This window comes from Erythranthe guttata, chromosome 12, assembly GCF_056151865.1.
Source record: "Erythranthe guttata isolate IM_541 chromosome 12, IM_541, whole genome shotgun sequence".
Taxonomy (NCBI): domain Eukaryota; kingdom Viridiplantae; phylum Streptophyta; class Magnoliopsida; order Lamiales; family Phrymaceae; genus Erythranthe; species Erythranthe guttata.
In genome coordinates, this window is record NC_142544.1 from 11,709,186 (window position 1) to 11,727,015 (window position 17,830).

General features: G+C 32.1%; 1 protein-coding gene across 1 annotated transcript; it reads left to right on the top strand.

Annotated features, from left to right (window-relative positions):
- The first annotated feature begins 16,477 nt into the window (after nucleotides 1–16,477).
- On the top strand, nucleotides 16,478–17,774 carry LOC105962332 (putative GEM-like protein 8). Its single transcript, XM_012986628.2, has 4 exons — nucleotides 16,478–16,785; nucleotides 16,892–16,972; nucleotides 17,108–17,385; nucleotides 17,481–17,774. The coding sequence occupies exons 1-4, from the start codon at nucleotides 16,590–16,592 to the stop codon at nucleotides 17,655–17,657; spliced, it is 732 nt and encodes a 243-aa protein (XP_012842082.2). The 5' UTR covers nucleotides 16,478–16,589; the 3' UTR covers nucleotides 17,658–17,774.
- Nucleotides 17,775–17,830: the final 56 nt, after the last annotated feature.

Genomic DNA, 17,830 nt, shown 5'->3' on the forward strand with positions numbered 1-17,830 from the left:
TATTGGGATTAAACTGATGATTCACAATGCTTGGTTGGTTGTATTGGGCTGAAACTAATAATCTCATGATGAACAACACTGCGTTTTGTATAGCTGATAAACCAGTTTAATTTGGGATTATTTGTAAAATGATTGTAATGGCCCTAAAATACAATATTTACCAGCCATATGCTTTCATTTTTCAGACCCTTTCACTCCTAAATCCTAAGTTTTTCCTCCGATAATTGAAGAAAAAATCCCAACTATTATATCCCGATTTACAATTGTTTTCCCGTATGATCGCCAATAGCAATACTTCGCATAGGAGTTCGAGCAACAACGGGTTCTATTCAAATGGTCAACAATAACAATTTTGTGATTGCGGTTTACAACTCGCCACACAAACTTCTTGGACCCCTGCCAACCCAGATCGCCGGTTCTTGACTTGCGCAAAATGAGTACGGATCCTTGTCTACCTACATATACAAGTGAAGCATTATTGTTTGGATTTTGAACTGCACTGTATGTCCATATTTAATATGTGTGGTCTTTCAAACTCGTTATCACACGTGTACCTATTAATTTGGTCATTATGTATAATTAATTTGATCAGTCCCTAACATTAATTTTGAATGATCTTTATTTATCCTCCATATTTTTTGTAGTAATTCAATATGATATACATGAGGGTATATTTGCACAATTTTTTGTTTGGGGAATAAGTTGAACTAATCTGGGTATTTTCTTTTTCCGTTTAGATGATCATGCATATTTTGTGTAATTAATCGTGAGTTTGATGTGATAATGTGTATAATAATCGAATAGCTATCACAATACAATTTAATGGTGAGTTGAGTATTAATATGTAATATATTTGTAATTTTTGTATGATGTAAGGTATTTTCGAAAATTCACATGGGTGTAATGGTGGGATAATTAAAGGGATAAATTGTCGAGCCAAAATTAGCTTGACAACTAATAAATCAAATAGGTGATTAAATCAGTTGAGCCGGATGTCAAGAATTGCAAAACATGTGAACCAAATATTATACTATGAGGTACAACATATCCCGTAATGCAAACCGAAAGGGCCCTTGAATTATTATGACTACAAGGATAATTTCTTCTCTTAATATTGGTATTTACAAAAAAAAAAAAAAAAAAAAAAATAGCGCATAAGAAATGACTAGAAATTTATTTTTTATTAAAAATACAAATTCCTACCAAAAATTTTCTCACCAATTAAACTGAATGTTTGGTTTTTTACTGGAATTAGTAACAATAAATTTATGTAATCAACTATGGTAATTTTAGTTTTCAATATATTTATGTTAGTGGTGCAGTGGTGAGTTAAAAAAAAAAAAAAAAAATCCTCCAGCCCCTTCTCGTTTATAAAAATAATCCCAGCAAATATTTTCTTAAGTTGTAGTAAAAGATATACAATAATTTGTTAAGAAACAAATATGAGATTTTTTTTCTTTTCTTTTTTTGAGAAAGAAAGTTAGCTTTATTAATTTAGTGAATATTTTTTTTTAATTTTGTTCTATAATTAGTTTAGCACTTTGTAGTAGTCTTAAAAAATTAAAAAAAAAAACAAGAAGAAAAAATACCATTAAAAAGATGCAGTTGTCTCATTAACTATAAAAGAATTTCACATAGGGTGCAATTTGAATGATTTATTTTGTTTCAAGGATGTAAAATGCTATCACATTTTTATGTAGGTATAAAGTGATAAAATGATATACTTCAAGAGTGAAAGTGGAATTAAGCTGGTAACATTTGTGTCCTCTATCTTCAAATATGTGTACTAAAGTGTGTTTATATTGCATATGAGTCTATATCTATATCTATATAATATTATAAAACCAAGGTGCATACATCTCCAATTTTAACCCTATTTTTCTGGCATCTATTTCAATTGAGTTTCCTTGCCTTTTATAACACAAATTTTCACATTTAAGCCATTAATTTAAATACACTAATACTATGTTTATGATTGTAAACTAGCCGAGCTCGCCTTATTTCGTGAGCTCGAGCTCGCTACAATTATACAAGGATCGAGCTCGAGCTCGAGCTCGAGCTCGACAAGCCTATAATTTCAGCTCAAGCTTGAGTTTGTTGTGTTTCTAAGGAGCTCGAGCTCGTATACCGAACGAGCCCGAGCTCAAGCTCGCCACAACCAAATTTTCATTCAATTAGAAAAGTAATATTATTCTTTTTTAATAATATCCATTATTATATATCATTAATATGTATAAAAAAATATAGAAAAAGGTAAAGCTCACGAGCTGTCGAACAACTGAAATGAAGCTCGAGCTCAACTCGTTGAAAAGCTCGGGCTCGTGAGCTCGAGCTCGAGCTCGATTTTTCGAGCTCAAGTACGAGCTTTTTTCGAGCAGGTTCCGGAAGCTCGCGAGCCGGCTCGACTCATTTACACCCCTAACTAGTGTTTACACAATTATAGTAAAATCTACATTCCACACGTTTTTAATTGCTATATTTCACCGATTTCATATTTCCATTCATATTTTTGAATTTCTAAATTGCATAGTTTTTGCTTAATTTATGGTAACACTATAAAATTCGGATTCATATACTAATTGAATAATATCACAGTCAAATCATTTACATGACAAATTTGTATTATTGCTATCATTAATTAATTTCTTTTTTCCTATCTTTCTCAAAACACTATAAAAAGCCCGTATGTTTCACCAAAATCTCACAATTTTTTTTGTAAACCATTGTTGTTCCTTTAGTAGTGTTACAATTTTTCGTTTTTTACTCACCATATGTGTGTAACTGTCACTCCTATACTACTGTTATTTTCGATTGATTGCTTTCAATCGGATAAATTCCTTATGTTTATTTTTTGCCAGATGAATATGATGTCAATCTATGAATATGAGAAATTTACAAGATTTTATGTTTATTAATATAATATAATTTAATGCTATGTTTTGTAATTCCATAATATAACTTATATTATAATTTATATGAAAAATATAAATATCGAACGGTCAAGTAAATTAAAACCTTATAAAATATTTATTGGTATCTGAAGCTCTCTATTGCACTTTATTAGAAAAACTCTGATTCAATTTGCTGTGCCAACATGTGGTTTTATTTGTTGTTGTTTTTTTCGATCTCTTTTTTGGATTTTCTTGCATTTTCCTGCAAAATTCTAAAACACATAGAAAAATATTGTGAAAATTTCCATTATATTCAAATTTGGAACAACATATTATAAACTAATGTAATTTCCGAAATTTACAAAATTCGGCCGTTTCCGAAGTCGGAATGAATTTTTGCATTCCGGTTTTTTTTTCTTGGAAATGAAATCGGAACCCATTTTTTATTTCCTAAAAAATGGAAATATTTCGGAAAAACAATTTCCGATCCATTCCGTCCGATTTCCACCACTAACACTGCTTATATTTTTTTGGTTGCCTCGGTTTTTTACGTTTTTCTCTAAAAAAACATTATTTTCATTGATATATCAATTAAAATGTGGAAATATTTGTTCATTTTTGACATATTTTATTACGTAGCCGTCATATTATTTAAGGTGTTCAATCTTACACCATTATCTGTAAGATCTAATGATATATAATGTTATCAACTCACATCATATTTGTTTGCGGATCATTACATGTATATTCTATTATATTATGGCAAATATTTTGTCTTTTCTTTTTGTTTCCCCAATTTTTTTTTCTTTCCCCAATTGAATTCTAGCATGTAAGCTATATAGGATGTATTCAAAACAGACATCAGCATTACATTAGGGATAAAATGAATTCATAACACAACAAATATTTAATATTGCAATTGACATAGGCATAAAAGCATGAGAAACTTACAAACCAAATCCAAAGCTATCGAAGGCTGCCTCTTTCCTCCAGATTTCAAAGAATTGCAATACAAATCTTTAATTATATTTAATAAAAGTTAAAATACTTCTCCTACGAACGAACACAAAAACACAACATACAAATTTTTCCCGTTAATCACTAAAAAATAGTAAATTAGAGAGAGAACCGTAAAATTGCTCATCAGATAACCGTCCGTTGTTGCTGCGATAGAATTGCTAGGAAATTTCTCCAAAAGAGAATATATAATCGGCCTGCAACCCTTGAAGTCATTTGCAGTACCGGACCGTCGAAGAGTTACTACTTTCTAGAGATAGGGTTTTTACAGAGTGAACTAATCCAGATGAGCCAAACGTATTATATGTATATTTAGGATGTCGGCAAAACAAATTTTGGGCCCAATATAATTGAATGCGTTATTTTCTCAAAAAAAAAATTAATTGAATGTGTTATTATAGCGTTTTGTTTCTGTACTTGTCATACCCGTTAAAATATATAATATTATAGCGCTTGTTTTAGGCTATTAAAAATACAATAAAGAAGTAACAGCATTTTGTAAAAAAACGCTATAAGAAAATGCTATGAAAAGTCTATTTTGTTGTAGTGAATATCACTTTAAGACGTATTTCTTCATTTTAAGAATATTAACATGAAATGAGATGATGTAGGAATTGATCAACATAGATAATGGCAACATTTGAGAAAAATATTAGCTCTACACATGAGCCTTATACATATGAGTATCATGTAACAAATCCAACACATTTATGGTATAGTGTACACTTATATGAGTATCATGTATGAAATTCAACATATTTATGGCATTTTCTACTCCAAACGCAACAATAATGCTCACCAACCTTAAAATACACATCTAAAACATAATTTATGCATCTCTCATACTAATTGATTATTAAAGTGTCAAGGAAATCGGTACAACTCAATTCATCACAAACTATAGTCCAATGTGTGAAACGCGTAAGTACAATGAATACACATGTGAAGTACATGTCTAGAATTGACCGATATCTTCAAATAAACTTGAAAGTAGTTGTTGTTCATTAGTATGGTATGTTTATATTATTTATATTAATTTGTGCCCAAGTCAACCATATAAACTCAATTCATAACAAAATATAGTACCATGTGTTCAACAAGTAAGTGCAATTCATCAAAATATATGGTACAATGTTTCAATATAAAAGTACGAGTAGAGTTGACCAATAGTATTGTTAGCTCTATAACAAATGACATATTCCTGCAACTACATACACATAATTACAATTACAACAAATACAATGTACTATAAAGTTTCACTACTAGTATTTCCAATACTATGTTTCAACACCATCCAAATGCACTAGGAATACCATTATTGCATATGGCATATACTACAACATCACCAAGAATAATACAATAATTTTTTTTCCCATTTCCTATATCAAAGTCATCAAACATCATACATCAAATCCTTGCTAGGACTAAAAATGTTTTGGGAACATGCTAATGTCGCTGAAGAATAATACCAGGGGAGGAAATGTTTAAAATCGACAATAAATAAATTATCTTTGCAAACTCGAACAACAAAACAACAGATATTGGAACCGATTTAATGATTAGGGAAAACAAATCAAATCTTATCTCTTCCCCTTCACCATTCTTCGAAAATGGGTCTCTTTCCTCTTTTCTTTTTGTTTTTTTCTTCTTCTACTACTTTGATTCTTCCTTCTCTGTTCTTGTTGCTTCATTTGTATTGATTTAGGAGTTTGTTTTCTTGCACCTTTTCGTGTTCATTTTCGTTTGTTGTTTGAAGAAAAATAACAGAAATTGAATTGGAACGGGCAAGAAAAGGAGAGAGAGAAAAGACAGAAAAAAAAGAGGAAAGAGGAAAGAGAGAAGAAAGAGAAAAGGAAGAGAGAGAAAATGAAAAAGTATGTAATTTCAGATTGAAGTAAAGGGTATTTTAGAATTTTCACCTACCTCTAGAGACTGAACTGCATGTGAAACTTCGCATTAGGGACTGATACGCCTATGAAACATTTGTAGGGACTGATCCGCACTTTAAGTTTGTGTTTGGGGATTTATACGTACTTACCCCTTGATCTATTTGTATTTTCCCCCATAAACTAGTTTACTAAGAGATTCAATGGGAGACAAATAGATAATTATCTAAAATTATCTATTACAAATCATATATGGTGAACTCCAAATCTAGTATATTTTATTTATTATTTAAGAATAGTTGACCAAGTATTATTAAAGCCCACATAAAGTTACCATTTCAAAAGAAAAAAAAATCTATTTTTTATCATTAACAAGAAATCACTTCTGATTTCGATTAAAAAAATTTCGAAATCAAACATTTTATTTTGATTCTGGAAACATTAGAAATTTGAAAAAAATCCAGAAATCGTGAACAACCGGAAATCTGATATATGGGGGGATTCATGATATTTTGTTGGTTCGACGGCGGGTTTGAAAAATCAGTCGATTTAGTTCGATTTAGGTTTTTCCTATTTCAAATTTTCGAACTCAGCCAATTCGAATGCGTAATGTTTTGAATTTGGAACAAATATTTTCATTCTGATTTCTGAAAAATCCGTCACGGTCCATTTCAATTTTTCTTTTGAATTATAACTAAAATGATATTTTTTTTTTGATCCAGTCCAATTTTGATATCCGATTGTGAATTTAAATTGATATAAAGGATCAAAATAAGAATTAAATTAACACTGAAATGCTAAATAGATGGCATGGCCAATGTTTTATTTGGAGCTTGGGACAAAGACTTGAGGTGGACTTTTGCTGTATTCTTACTGCCATATCTTAAAGTGAAACACACGTCTACTATACCTCTAATTAAACACATGTATAATTTCATGATATAAATATATTTTACTTGAAAAAAGATTAGAATTTTTTAAAAGTAAATCGGACCAGAAATCGGAATTTCCGAGACTTTCATATAAAATTTTGTTTCCTATCCAAATTATTTTTGGAAAAATCAGAACTTGGAATGGAAAAAGTTGTTCCAAAAAAATATTGATCAAAACAGGCAGAATTCGGACATTCCGTTTCAATTCCAACCCCTGGATAAAACTATAAATGCATTAGTTAATATATATAAAAATGGTGACCCTGGAATTAAAGTTAAGTAGAAAACTCATGTTTAAGCCAATATATATAGATGAAGAAAATGACAGTTTATATCTTTTGACGACTCTTTTTTCTTTTTTTCCCCTAATGCATCGTCTATTTTTTTTTTTATTATTTAAGATGTTTGACAAGTTAATTTATTGTTAAAAATCAACAGAGTTGCTTGTGACATAGGGAAAAATATGTGCGTTTAAACCAAAAGTTAAAGTTAAAAATTGTCAGGGTGAGTGTCCTAAGTTATGTCAAAATTATATGGCATTTGTATGTGGAGATAAATCTCATTGTTATTGTCTTGTGGAGTGTACTAAATTCCCAAGACCTCGATCACCACCAAAATCATATATATGGAGTTACCACAAAGGTGTTTTGCTTAAATAAATATTAGCTCCAAAATATTGAAATGCTAGACTGTTTAATCAAACTAGCTATTAGTTTATTATCAAATAACTAACTATATATCTTATTATGAGATATAAGGATAAATTAATGTTCATTATTTATTCCATGAGCAATTTGCTAAACACTCATGAGTGCTAATTGTCTTTCAAACCAGGATAGACCAAGTTTTGCAATTTACTACAAGTTCTTTGTTTTTTAACATTCGCCTTCATCGCGCTACTATAACTGTTCTCTGCGCAAATTTTATCCAACCCCGCTATACTCGGTCAAATCTGCTCCACCCCCGCTCTCCGTCGCTGCTATCATCGAAACTTCACCACACAACCACACACACGCACATACACATAATCACACATATACACATACGATTTTGGTTACACTCATGCATGTCCGATCGATGTAACCTAATAATCATGACGGAAAATATGAAGATTTTTTTGGTGATGGTGATGGTGATGGTGGTGGAGATGTACGCCACAGAGATTAAGTTTATTCTTCAACTTATTTTAACTAAGATGCGTAAATAAGTTGTGCAAATAAGTTTTCTAAGCTGTCTAACTCCATGTAAAATTACATGAAAAAACCACACAACCACACACATGCACATACACATAATCACACACATACACAACCACACACATACACATACGATTTTGGTTACATTCATGCATTTCTAATGTAACCTAATAATCATGGAAACCAAAACGGAAAATTTGAAAAATAGTTTGGTGATGGTGATGGTGATGTTGGTGGAAATGTACGCCCCAGAGGTTAAGTTTTTTTCTTCAGTTTATTTTAACTAATATGTGTAAGTAAGTTGTGCAAATAATTTTTTTAAGTTGTTTAACTCCATTTAAAATTACATGAAAGAATACATTCTAAACTTTTGTCCTTCAATGTAACTAAGCTGTGTAAATAATTTTTATAAGTCGTTTGTGTAAGTTGTGTATATTTATTCTTGCTTTAGTTTTTTCTTTCATTTATTTTAACTAAATTGTTCTTATTAATATAAATAAACTGCACAAATCACTGTATCACCGTTAGACAAACTCTATGTTGGGAATCAGACACGTGTACGCAGCGGAAAACAAAAATTTTATGCGATTTAAACAAATTTAAAACACATAAACACATGCCCGATAATTGAAAACAATTAATTGCGTACCTTTGCGCTTCCAGCGAAATTAAAAACAACATACATGCTTAATTACTTAACCGAAATTAAATCAATTAGCATGCTCGCGTTTAAATCAAATAATCATGCTCGCAATAATAAAACCAATTTCATATAGACACACAAAATCATACAAGCTTCTTATTAAAACGAACATGGATATATTAATTTAAACGAAACCGAATCGAACGACAATGGATTCGAAACTTTACCTCTTGAAGCGTGAGGTAGGTGCACTAAGCGAAGCTAGATTGCCACGGAAACCAATCCGTGCAATCCGGGGCAGCAACGGCGAAACGGCAGCAGCGGCCAGGGCGAGCTACGTCGGCTCGTGTGTTGCTCCTCGATTCTTCGATCTTCGATCTTCCTCCTCTCGGATTTCACCTCGTATACTTCGATCTACTAGAACGTGGCACTAGACACGAAGTAGTTAGAATAAAATGGAAAGAAACGAAAAGAGAAAAGAGCTACCAAAAGGATCGACCAACGGATGGCCGATTCCAGCGAGATGGTGGCGACGGCGGCGGTGGTGGCCGCGGGTTGAGATCGGCCGAGAGATGTGAGAGCGGCTAGGGTTTTTTTCGTGAGTTGTGTCTTGTGCAAGACCTATAAATCAAGTATTTATAGCGTCTTGCATAAAACCCTAACGGGTTTAAGTTGGACCGGGCCCAACAGCTTAAGTTCGTTAGTTCTTTTACTTGCTCGTCTCTCTCAATTCGATGATCTGAAAATTGTAACAATTACATTTTCAGAATCATTGTAATGTCCTCGTCATTACGAGTGACAATTCTCAATTTCCAACTTTCTAAAAGTGGAAACCCTAATTCAGTGCACTTTCTAAATTTGGAAACTTCCCGATTTAGAAAGTCCACTAAGATGTTTGCCTATTCTTTTCCTTTTCTTATTCTTATTCATAGTTCCAAATTACGAATGTCGGACCCAATCATATTGACTTCCAATCATGCAAAGATAAACCTTTTTTACCTTTGACCGTTTATTCAAAGATCTCATGTGCACGAGCAGTGTGACCCTCGATGGTTCAGGTGTAAGCTAGCTGTGGGCCCACAACCCTTTGTGGTCAAAACTCGTCCGTTAGAGTTACGATTAAGATGAAACTCGTTTCACCTTAATCTCCCAACAAATCAAGATTGGCGTATAGCAACTACGCGTCATGATTCCCTAGATACAAATGAAGTGCCTGCAAGAACCTTCTGATATAGTTAGCGTACAGTACGATCCCTTCGATTCATTTGTCCCGATTGAACTAGAGGCATTGGTTCATCGAGACCTCGTTAGTAGTTCAATGACTGTGCGATCGTTCTAAGTGTTGTAATCGTTACGTGCATGACTTAGAGAATCGAATTCTCTAATCATCACTTAGTCAGCTCTGGCTAGAGACTTAGAGAGATTACAAACTGTAAGAACACACAGGACATCCAAGACTATTCTAGCGATCGAATCCCCGACTACAATGCACAGACCTCCCACTAGATTTCGGACTGCACGAACACTCAATTATACTTTCTTACGAGAAGTTTTGTGGAACTTTATCGATATAATGGGGCTTAGTGACTAGGCTCACGTATTTTAGATACAAATTGAAGATTTGAGCATCTTGGGAAGCAAACGGTCAGTTACAAGAAAAAATCGGAGATACGGTTGTCGCTGCCATATAGGGGACCTCAGTCTCATAGTCATGAAGAAATCTTAGACCTCAATCTGAGAAGAAAAGAAAAGAAAAAAAACTTACTGTTGTCCTAGATCGCGGTATGACTTTTTAGTACAAAATCTCATACCGCGGTCCGAGAGAGTGAAATAACAAAAATCTGGATTCTCAAACCGCGCTATGAGTTTTTAGTGCAAAATCTCATCGAGAACTTAAGACGAAGGCTTGACAAATCTTCATCATAGTTCTTCTCTTATTTCTCTTTTCTACATCTATGTACTTTAATATTTTTATGATGTTTTTTGTAGAGAACATCATGAGTAGCTAAACTTTGCAATCTAGGATTTTATTGGAACCCTATGTGGTGATTTTGAACCTATTTTTCTAATATTATGCAAGTTTGATTCCCTGAGTATTTCTTCTATCTTATCTTATTTACTGCATGAATCTAGTTAATTTATGGTGCTATGTGTTATTGCTAAAATTGAATCGACATATCATTTTAATAATTAGAACATGGATACAAGAGTCTTCGAATAGTTTTCACCGGATGGGTGTGTTGAATCGCATGTGATATGGTAGACATATAGATATCACCTTAGGTAGCCATTTACGAGACTTGTTAGTTGATGCTTCTTTTATAATTGGTTTGCATAGGCATCTGATGAGTTGTTTATGAATGAAAGACTTATAATACATGCGACAACGGTTATAAGTAATTTAGTGTGTCGGATTAATAATCAGAAGTCGTAACTTGCATGATAGAGGTTTAATTAGATGACGAATTAACGCACAGAGGAAGAATAAAACCGTAGATCCTTTTTAATTGATATTTTTGTGGGTTTATTTGCTTTCTTAGTGAGTCTTATAATTTAGATCGTAAAAACTTAAAAAACTTGAGTAGGTTGGATAAAAAACATAATTTTTAGAATTCGGTATTAAGGGTTAGGTAATATAAGTTTTTCGTCTGGGATCGACATCCAACTCTAACGAGTTCACATTTACTACTTGTTTGCGATACGTACACTTGCGTGTTGGGTATTTAGCCGAACAATATCTCTACCAATGTATATTACATTATTATAGTGTATCATTGAACATATTTTTATATCACTGTTTGAATTTCAAATTATAAATTTATAAATGCTAATGTTTTCCATAATTATAGCTTATTATCTAGTGAGAACTACCTATAAAGTCCCTAGGTATGGAGAATCATAAGCACAAAGGACAAGCATATTTTTCGTACCAATTAGAGTCCCTCACATTATATATTTGGGGTTGTTGTGGATAAGTACCTGACCAACCATCTTTATTATTCTAGGTTTAAGGGCTATATTTGTTTCGCCAATAAGCCCATCCGTTTGATATTTATTATAAATAAAGGAAAAATTAATGTATATGACAAAATCACCCCCAACCGGCCAACTCTTTACACCCAATTCTTAATTGTAACCCCAATTTAATCAATTTCACCACAAAAATCCAATTTTGACTTTTTTTTAAAGAACATTTTTTAAAAAAACTTTTTTTTTTCGATTTTTTTTTTTCTTGTCTGTTTTTTCCGGTGCGGTTTCCGACGTTGATTTTTTTAGTGATTTTTTTTCTCATAAAATTTTTGTCCGTTTTTTACGCCCGTCGCTAAACGTTGACCGTAATTGTACTGTCATTAACAATAAGTATACTGTCACGGACATTACATTAACGTAATTATACTGTTGTTGACAGTACATTAACGTAATTGTACTGTCGTTGACAGTACAATTAGAGTCAGCGACAATATGTTAAAGAAAAAAAAATTCAAAAAAATATCGAAAAAGTCAACGCCAGAAACCGGCGCCGGAAAACTTAAGAAGAACAAAAAAAAGTCAACACTCACTGGAGACCGGCGGTCAACGGCGGCGAGGACAAAATTGTCCGTAAAATTGTGTTTTGGGTTAAAATAGAATAATTTGTGAAATTTGGGGTCAAATTGAGGTTATATTAAATTAAAGCGTAAAATTGGAGCATATTAAAATGTGAGGGGCTATTTTAGTCTTTTACAAACCTCTGGACTATGTGTGAACTTTTTTGTAAAAGATTTTTTTTGTCTGCACCCGTTTATTATTATTATTATTATTATTATTATTATTATTATTATTATTATTATTATTATTATTATTATTATTATTATTATTATTATTATTATTACTTGAAATATTTAAAACGGGTGGTTGTGGGATTCGAACTCAGATGATCTTTTCATTTGACATGGCTCTGATACCATGTTGAATGACCATCTCAATCAAAAGGTTAAGCTGTTAGTGAAATGTATCATTTAATATTAATATCTTCAATACTAACAACACTTTGTGATGTGCACTACAAGTTGTTACATTTTTAGTCCATAAACTTTCCCCCAATTTCTCTTTTTCGTCTCCTGAATTCGAAGAACAAATTTTACTCTTGATTACCAATTTTAAACACATATTGAATCCGCTCCTTCTTAGGGCTTGTCAACAACAGGCGACATATTGAACCCCAATATGCAACAATTAGGGCAACTCCAGTGGGGCTCCTAAATGAGGCCCCAAATGGACTAACTTCCAATTTGATGGCTGAACATAGAAAAATCGAATTCCAACGCTGCCACGCTGCCATCAACCAAGGCCCTATTTTTGGATCTCCTTCAGTTGGATCCCAAATATGGGGTCAGAAAAATAGGGAATCGAAATTTGGAGAGAGAGAAAAAAGAAACAGAGAGCGTGGGTGGGAGATTGCAGAGAAGAAGAAAAATGAGGAGGTGGGCTGTTTTGTGTGTGTGGCAGGTGGGTGGTTGGGAGATTAGGTATTAATATCAGGGTTTAATTAGGATTAGACATTAAAGTAATTGTTTATTTCATATTTAATTGTTTAAGAAATTAATTATAAACGTGTGTGTGTATATATATATATATATATATATATATATATATATATATATATATATATATATATATATATATATATATTTATTTAATTAATTTATTTATTTGTTTTATTTATAACATAATATAGTTTTATTTAAATTTTATTTAAGTAGATTAATTTAAATAGATTTTAAAAAAGAGGCCCCAATTTGATGGTTTGCATTGGAGTAAAAAACTTTTTCAGGAACCCTAAAACATTGTAGCAAGTCATAAATGAATGTTTGGGCCTCTAATTTGGGGTCTTCGGATGGTGTTGCCCTTCAGACCAAATTGTGAATGATGCTTGCACTTTCGATTCACCATCTTGATCTTACACTTGACATATCACTGCATGTGTAAGGAATGAGTAAATTGCATTGATTGGTCAAGATTTTACGGTGAAGATCTTATGGTATCATTTCCATTTGTTGGCATCATATTTCCGATTATTTACAATTGAGGAGATTCACCAAATTTTTGGAATTAAAAGATTGACAAAGATTTATTTCTATGTTTATTTTTTGGGATTATTTGGAGTCCTATTTTTGTAATATTCTTATTAGGACTTTGATTTATTTTCATGTATCTTATTCTAGTTAGGTATCTTTGTACTTATCTATAATAGAGTTAGAAATCGGTTAGGATTCTAATTACCTAGTTATACGGTTTCTTAGGGACCAAACAAGGGTTTGGGAGGCTAAATTCGTGTCTAATAAAGCCTCACAAGTCATTCATGATCTCTTCACTTTTTATTGGAGATAAACCTCTGATCGTATTGAAGTCGTGCTAGGGCAGACTGTAAAGCAGTATTGTGCCCTTGTTGATGTGGGCCAACATATATAGAGTTGTTGTGTAAGTCTCAGAAGAGGTCATCCGCGTTTCTGAAGGGAGTTCAAGCTTAAAGAAGGTTCAATGTTCGGGGAGAGGAGCTGTTGTGGAGAAAACACGAAGTTCGAGTTGTGTTCAAGAACGGCATAAAAATTAAAGAGGGAGTCTTTATTTTTTTTATTAATTAAGTCATATTAATGTACATTGTAAATCTGAACTAGTGAGATCCTATTTGCATGTCCTTGTGGATGTATGGCATAATTGTGTATGAATCACATTAAATTCTTATGTTTTTTACTCACCACATTAAATTCTTATGTTCTTTACTCTGTCTTTAGTAGTTAATTACTGTAACAACAATAGAATTATAGTTGCAACATAATCTGTTACAATTTAGAATAATTGATTTCTATAAACATATATTTCAACACCATTAACCAAAAAACTTTTGATGGTAGAATTTTCAAGTTTGCAGGAATGGTCGAGGTTTGGTGGACAAGATATCTTGTCATTAATCTACAAATTCAAATTTGAAGGGAGTGGTGAAACCTGGTTTTAGTCATGCTACTCACGCAGCTGAAACATTTGGAGGTCTATGATTATATTACATCTAATCAATATTGAAATGCATGGAAGAACTCCAATCTTATCAAAAAAAAAAATGCATGGAAGAACTCCAAATAGTATATTTGGAATAAAAATTGAATGTTCTTAAAATAATTCATGAGCGAGTTTACTTATACATTTCCAATTGTTGTGACCAAAGGACACACATAATCATACAAAAGATTTCATTTGAAAATGTTAATAAATAATGTAAAACATCAACACCTGAATGGGTGTCTACATGTTTCAAAATATAATTAATTTTCTTTTTTTTTAATTCAAATTTAAAATAATTTTATATAATAAAAATTTCCAAGAAGTATGTCGACGAGTGGAATATATATAGACAAGAGAGAGATTGGAATGGATTGTTGAGTATTTGTGATGAGAGATGGATCTTTTGCACTTTAGCATTAACGCAAAGGATCTTTTTTTTTTTGCAAAGGAAATATTTAGGCAAATCAATTGTTTTTTTTTTTTTTGCGTAGATATATATTCACATAAAAGGCAAGCATTCGGAGTTAGTGGGTTTGAAAGTTGTTCCTTAAATGTTAAGCAACACTTTGTAATTTTTTTTTTTTCAATTATAAAAGAATTTCTAGTCTTGTGATGTTAATTATCAGTTACGCATACCTCAACCAACTCAACTCAACTCGTGTCTCCAATTTCATTTACATTTATATTATATCCAGAAAGAATCCGCCATAAAAATATCTTAATATTCAAATAAATTTTTATTAGTACTCTAGTGTAGCAAATTGGCATGTTGACTTTCGGGCAAGTTGACTTATTTATTTTTGTCTATTTTATATGTTGATTGATTATATATTTATATTCATATTGTTTGGATTCCTGAAATTATCTATCTATCTGTATGCATATACGATGACGTTCACATTGTTAGATTCTTGAAATATTATATGCGATGAACATATATAATTGTGAACCAAACTTTAACAAATCGCTACATATAATGTTGCTCGTTTAATTCTGTTTCGATGTTTGGAGCAAATACGCAACGGGTTTTATATTTCTAGAAGAGAATGCGTAAAATATTCGAATTTAATGCTAAGTGAAAGAAAATCGTGAAATCTTGAGCAAGACAACAATTCCTTTGAAATGAAGTCGAAATTAAACAACAAACCGTAAGACCGACATAACGTAATCTTCTGCGAAACAAACAGATCAAAGAAAGATTACTTTCTCTTTTACCTCCTCTTATGGTTTTCTACCTAATAGTCATATAGTGATAGAGTCTAATTAGAAAGAAAAAAGAGGCAAGAACACAAATTGAGAGCCCCTTTTACCCTTTAATTAATGGTTACATCAGAAAGAAGAAAAGCCAGCTCATAAAGTCTCAATTACACACATGCATGCATGCATGCATGCACCCCCACTACTCATAATAAACAATCACTCAAATGTTTATTACGTCATACCCCCCAATGCTTACACAAAAATTAAATATTACTACAATCATCCAGTCTGCATCTTTTTTTTATTACACAATAATAATCATACAAAATGTCAAAAACATTACGTTTGCAAAAAATAATTTCATTTAAATGAAAGACTATGTATATAGGAAAGATAACTTCCATTGCACATGATGAAGTCTGAGAAGAAAATACATTTGGAAAAAGATTTATATATATTATATATAAATGGAAATAATAAACATTATCTTCTTACATTAAAGAGAGAAAGCAGAAACAGCAATTAACTTTGTGAAAAAAGATTGGTCAGAAGATCATATCTTGTTTCTACCTTTAGTTTTTTTGATGACCAAAAGCTGACTCATGCTACAAAAGTTGATATCAAACAACTGCCCCCTCTGCTTCCTTATATATATACATAATAGATTCACAAACACATGTTTATTATACCAGAAGAACAAGTTATTCACAGTAGCAATTAGAACATTCTAAAGATTTTTCGTCTGTCTCGTATTTGCACGAAACAAAAACGAACAAAGCATATTAATGGAACTACAAAACAGCAGATCAATGTTTGTGAAGAAAAATATGCACAAGGAACATCCTATCGGGATTCCAATCAGCTCCGGAGAATATTCGCTCGCCTTTACAAAAACTTTTAGAGGATTTTTACCTGATCCTGCGTCCGAATATCAACTTCTGCCTTCTCCTTCCATTCATTATTCAAAAATCCAATCCAACGGTAAGTAAGCCTCTTTTGTCGTTTGATACACTAACGATAGACAATTCACAGTTTCTGAATATTTATTTACTTACAAACAATGGGATTAATTAATTAACTAATGCAGGTGTAGGACATTCAGTAATTGCTAAGATGATCAAACTATGCCGAAGCATGGATATTTTTGCTCAAGGAATCCGTGAGCACGGTAAATACTTTCAAAAAACATTATTTCAAAAAAAAAAAAACAAAAAAAAAAAAGAGAATCCGATCGTATGAATGTATAAGATAACATATGCATAACAATGTTTTGATGTAGTATATTTTTCATGATTTACTGCAGTAAGATTAGGAACAAAGTTAAGTGAAACAATGAAAGGAAAGTTGAGCTTAGGTGCAAGAATCGTACAAGTTGGCGGAGTGGAGAAAGTGTTCAAGCAAAGATTCGACATTTTTAGAGACGAAGAGAAACTATTGAAAGCTTGTCAGTGCTATTTATCAACAACAACAGGACCAATAGCCGGACTCCTCTTCGTTTCAACGGACAGAATTGCATTTTGCAGCGAGAGATCCATCAAATTCTCTTCTCCAGCTGGAAAACTGCTCAAACTACATTACAAGGTACATTATTAAAACATACATACATAATCGGCTTCGATAATTTTCGTGTCTTGTTTGTTCAGCATGAATGGGAACTAACATATATATATTTGCAGGTCGTGATTCCACTAAGGAAAATAAAGAGTCTCCACGAAAGTGAAAATGCGAAAAAACCGACGCAGAAGTACGTGCACTTAGTCACAGGAGATAACTTCGATTTCTGGTTTATGGGATTTCTTAATCACCAAAGGACTTTAAAGTATCTCCAGCAAACAATCCATCAAACGGTTTAATACTTTAATTTGAGCAGAGAAACTAAATTCTCGCAATTGTGTACAAATTTGTTAGAGATTCTTACATGTAGCAACGATGATTTTTTAACGTCTAGGTAAATGATCCAAGTTTCTTTATTGCGAGCAAACGAAATGAGTTGAGAGACAAACCGACCTCAACAAAGTGAACAATA

Coding starts and splice junctions, on each gene's coding strand:
- LOC105962332 (XM_012986628.2), top strand. CDS start 16,590: ATGGAACTACAAAACAGCAGATCAATGTTTGTGAAGAAAAATATGCAC. Junction 16,786..16,891: donor TTCAAAAATCCAATCCAACG/GTAAGTAAGCCT, acceptor TAACTAATGCAG/GTGTAGGACATTCAGTAATT. Junction 17,386..17,480: donor TGCTCAAACTACATTACAAG/GTACATTATTAA, acceptor ATATATTTGCAG/GTCGTGATTCCACTAAGGAA.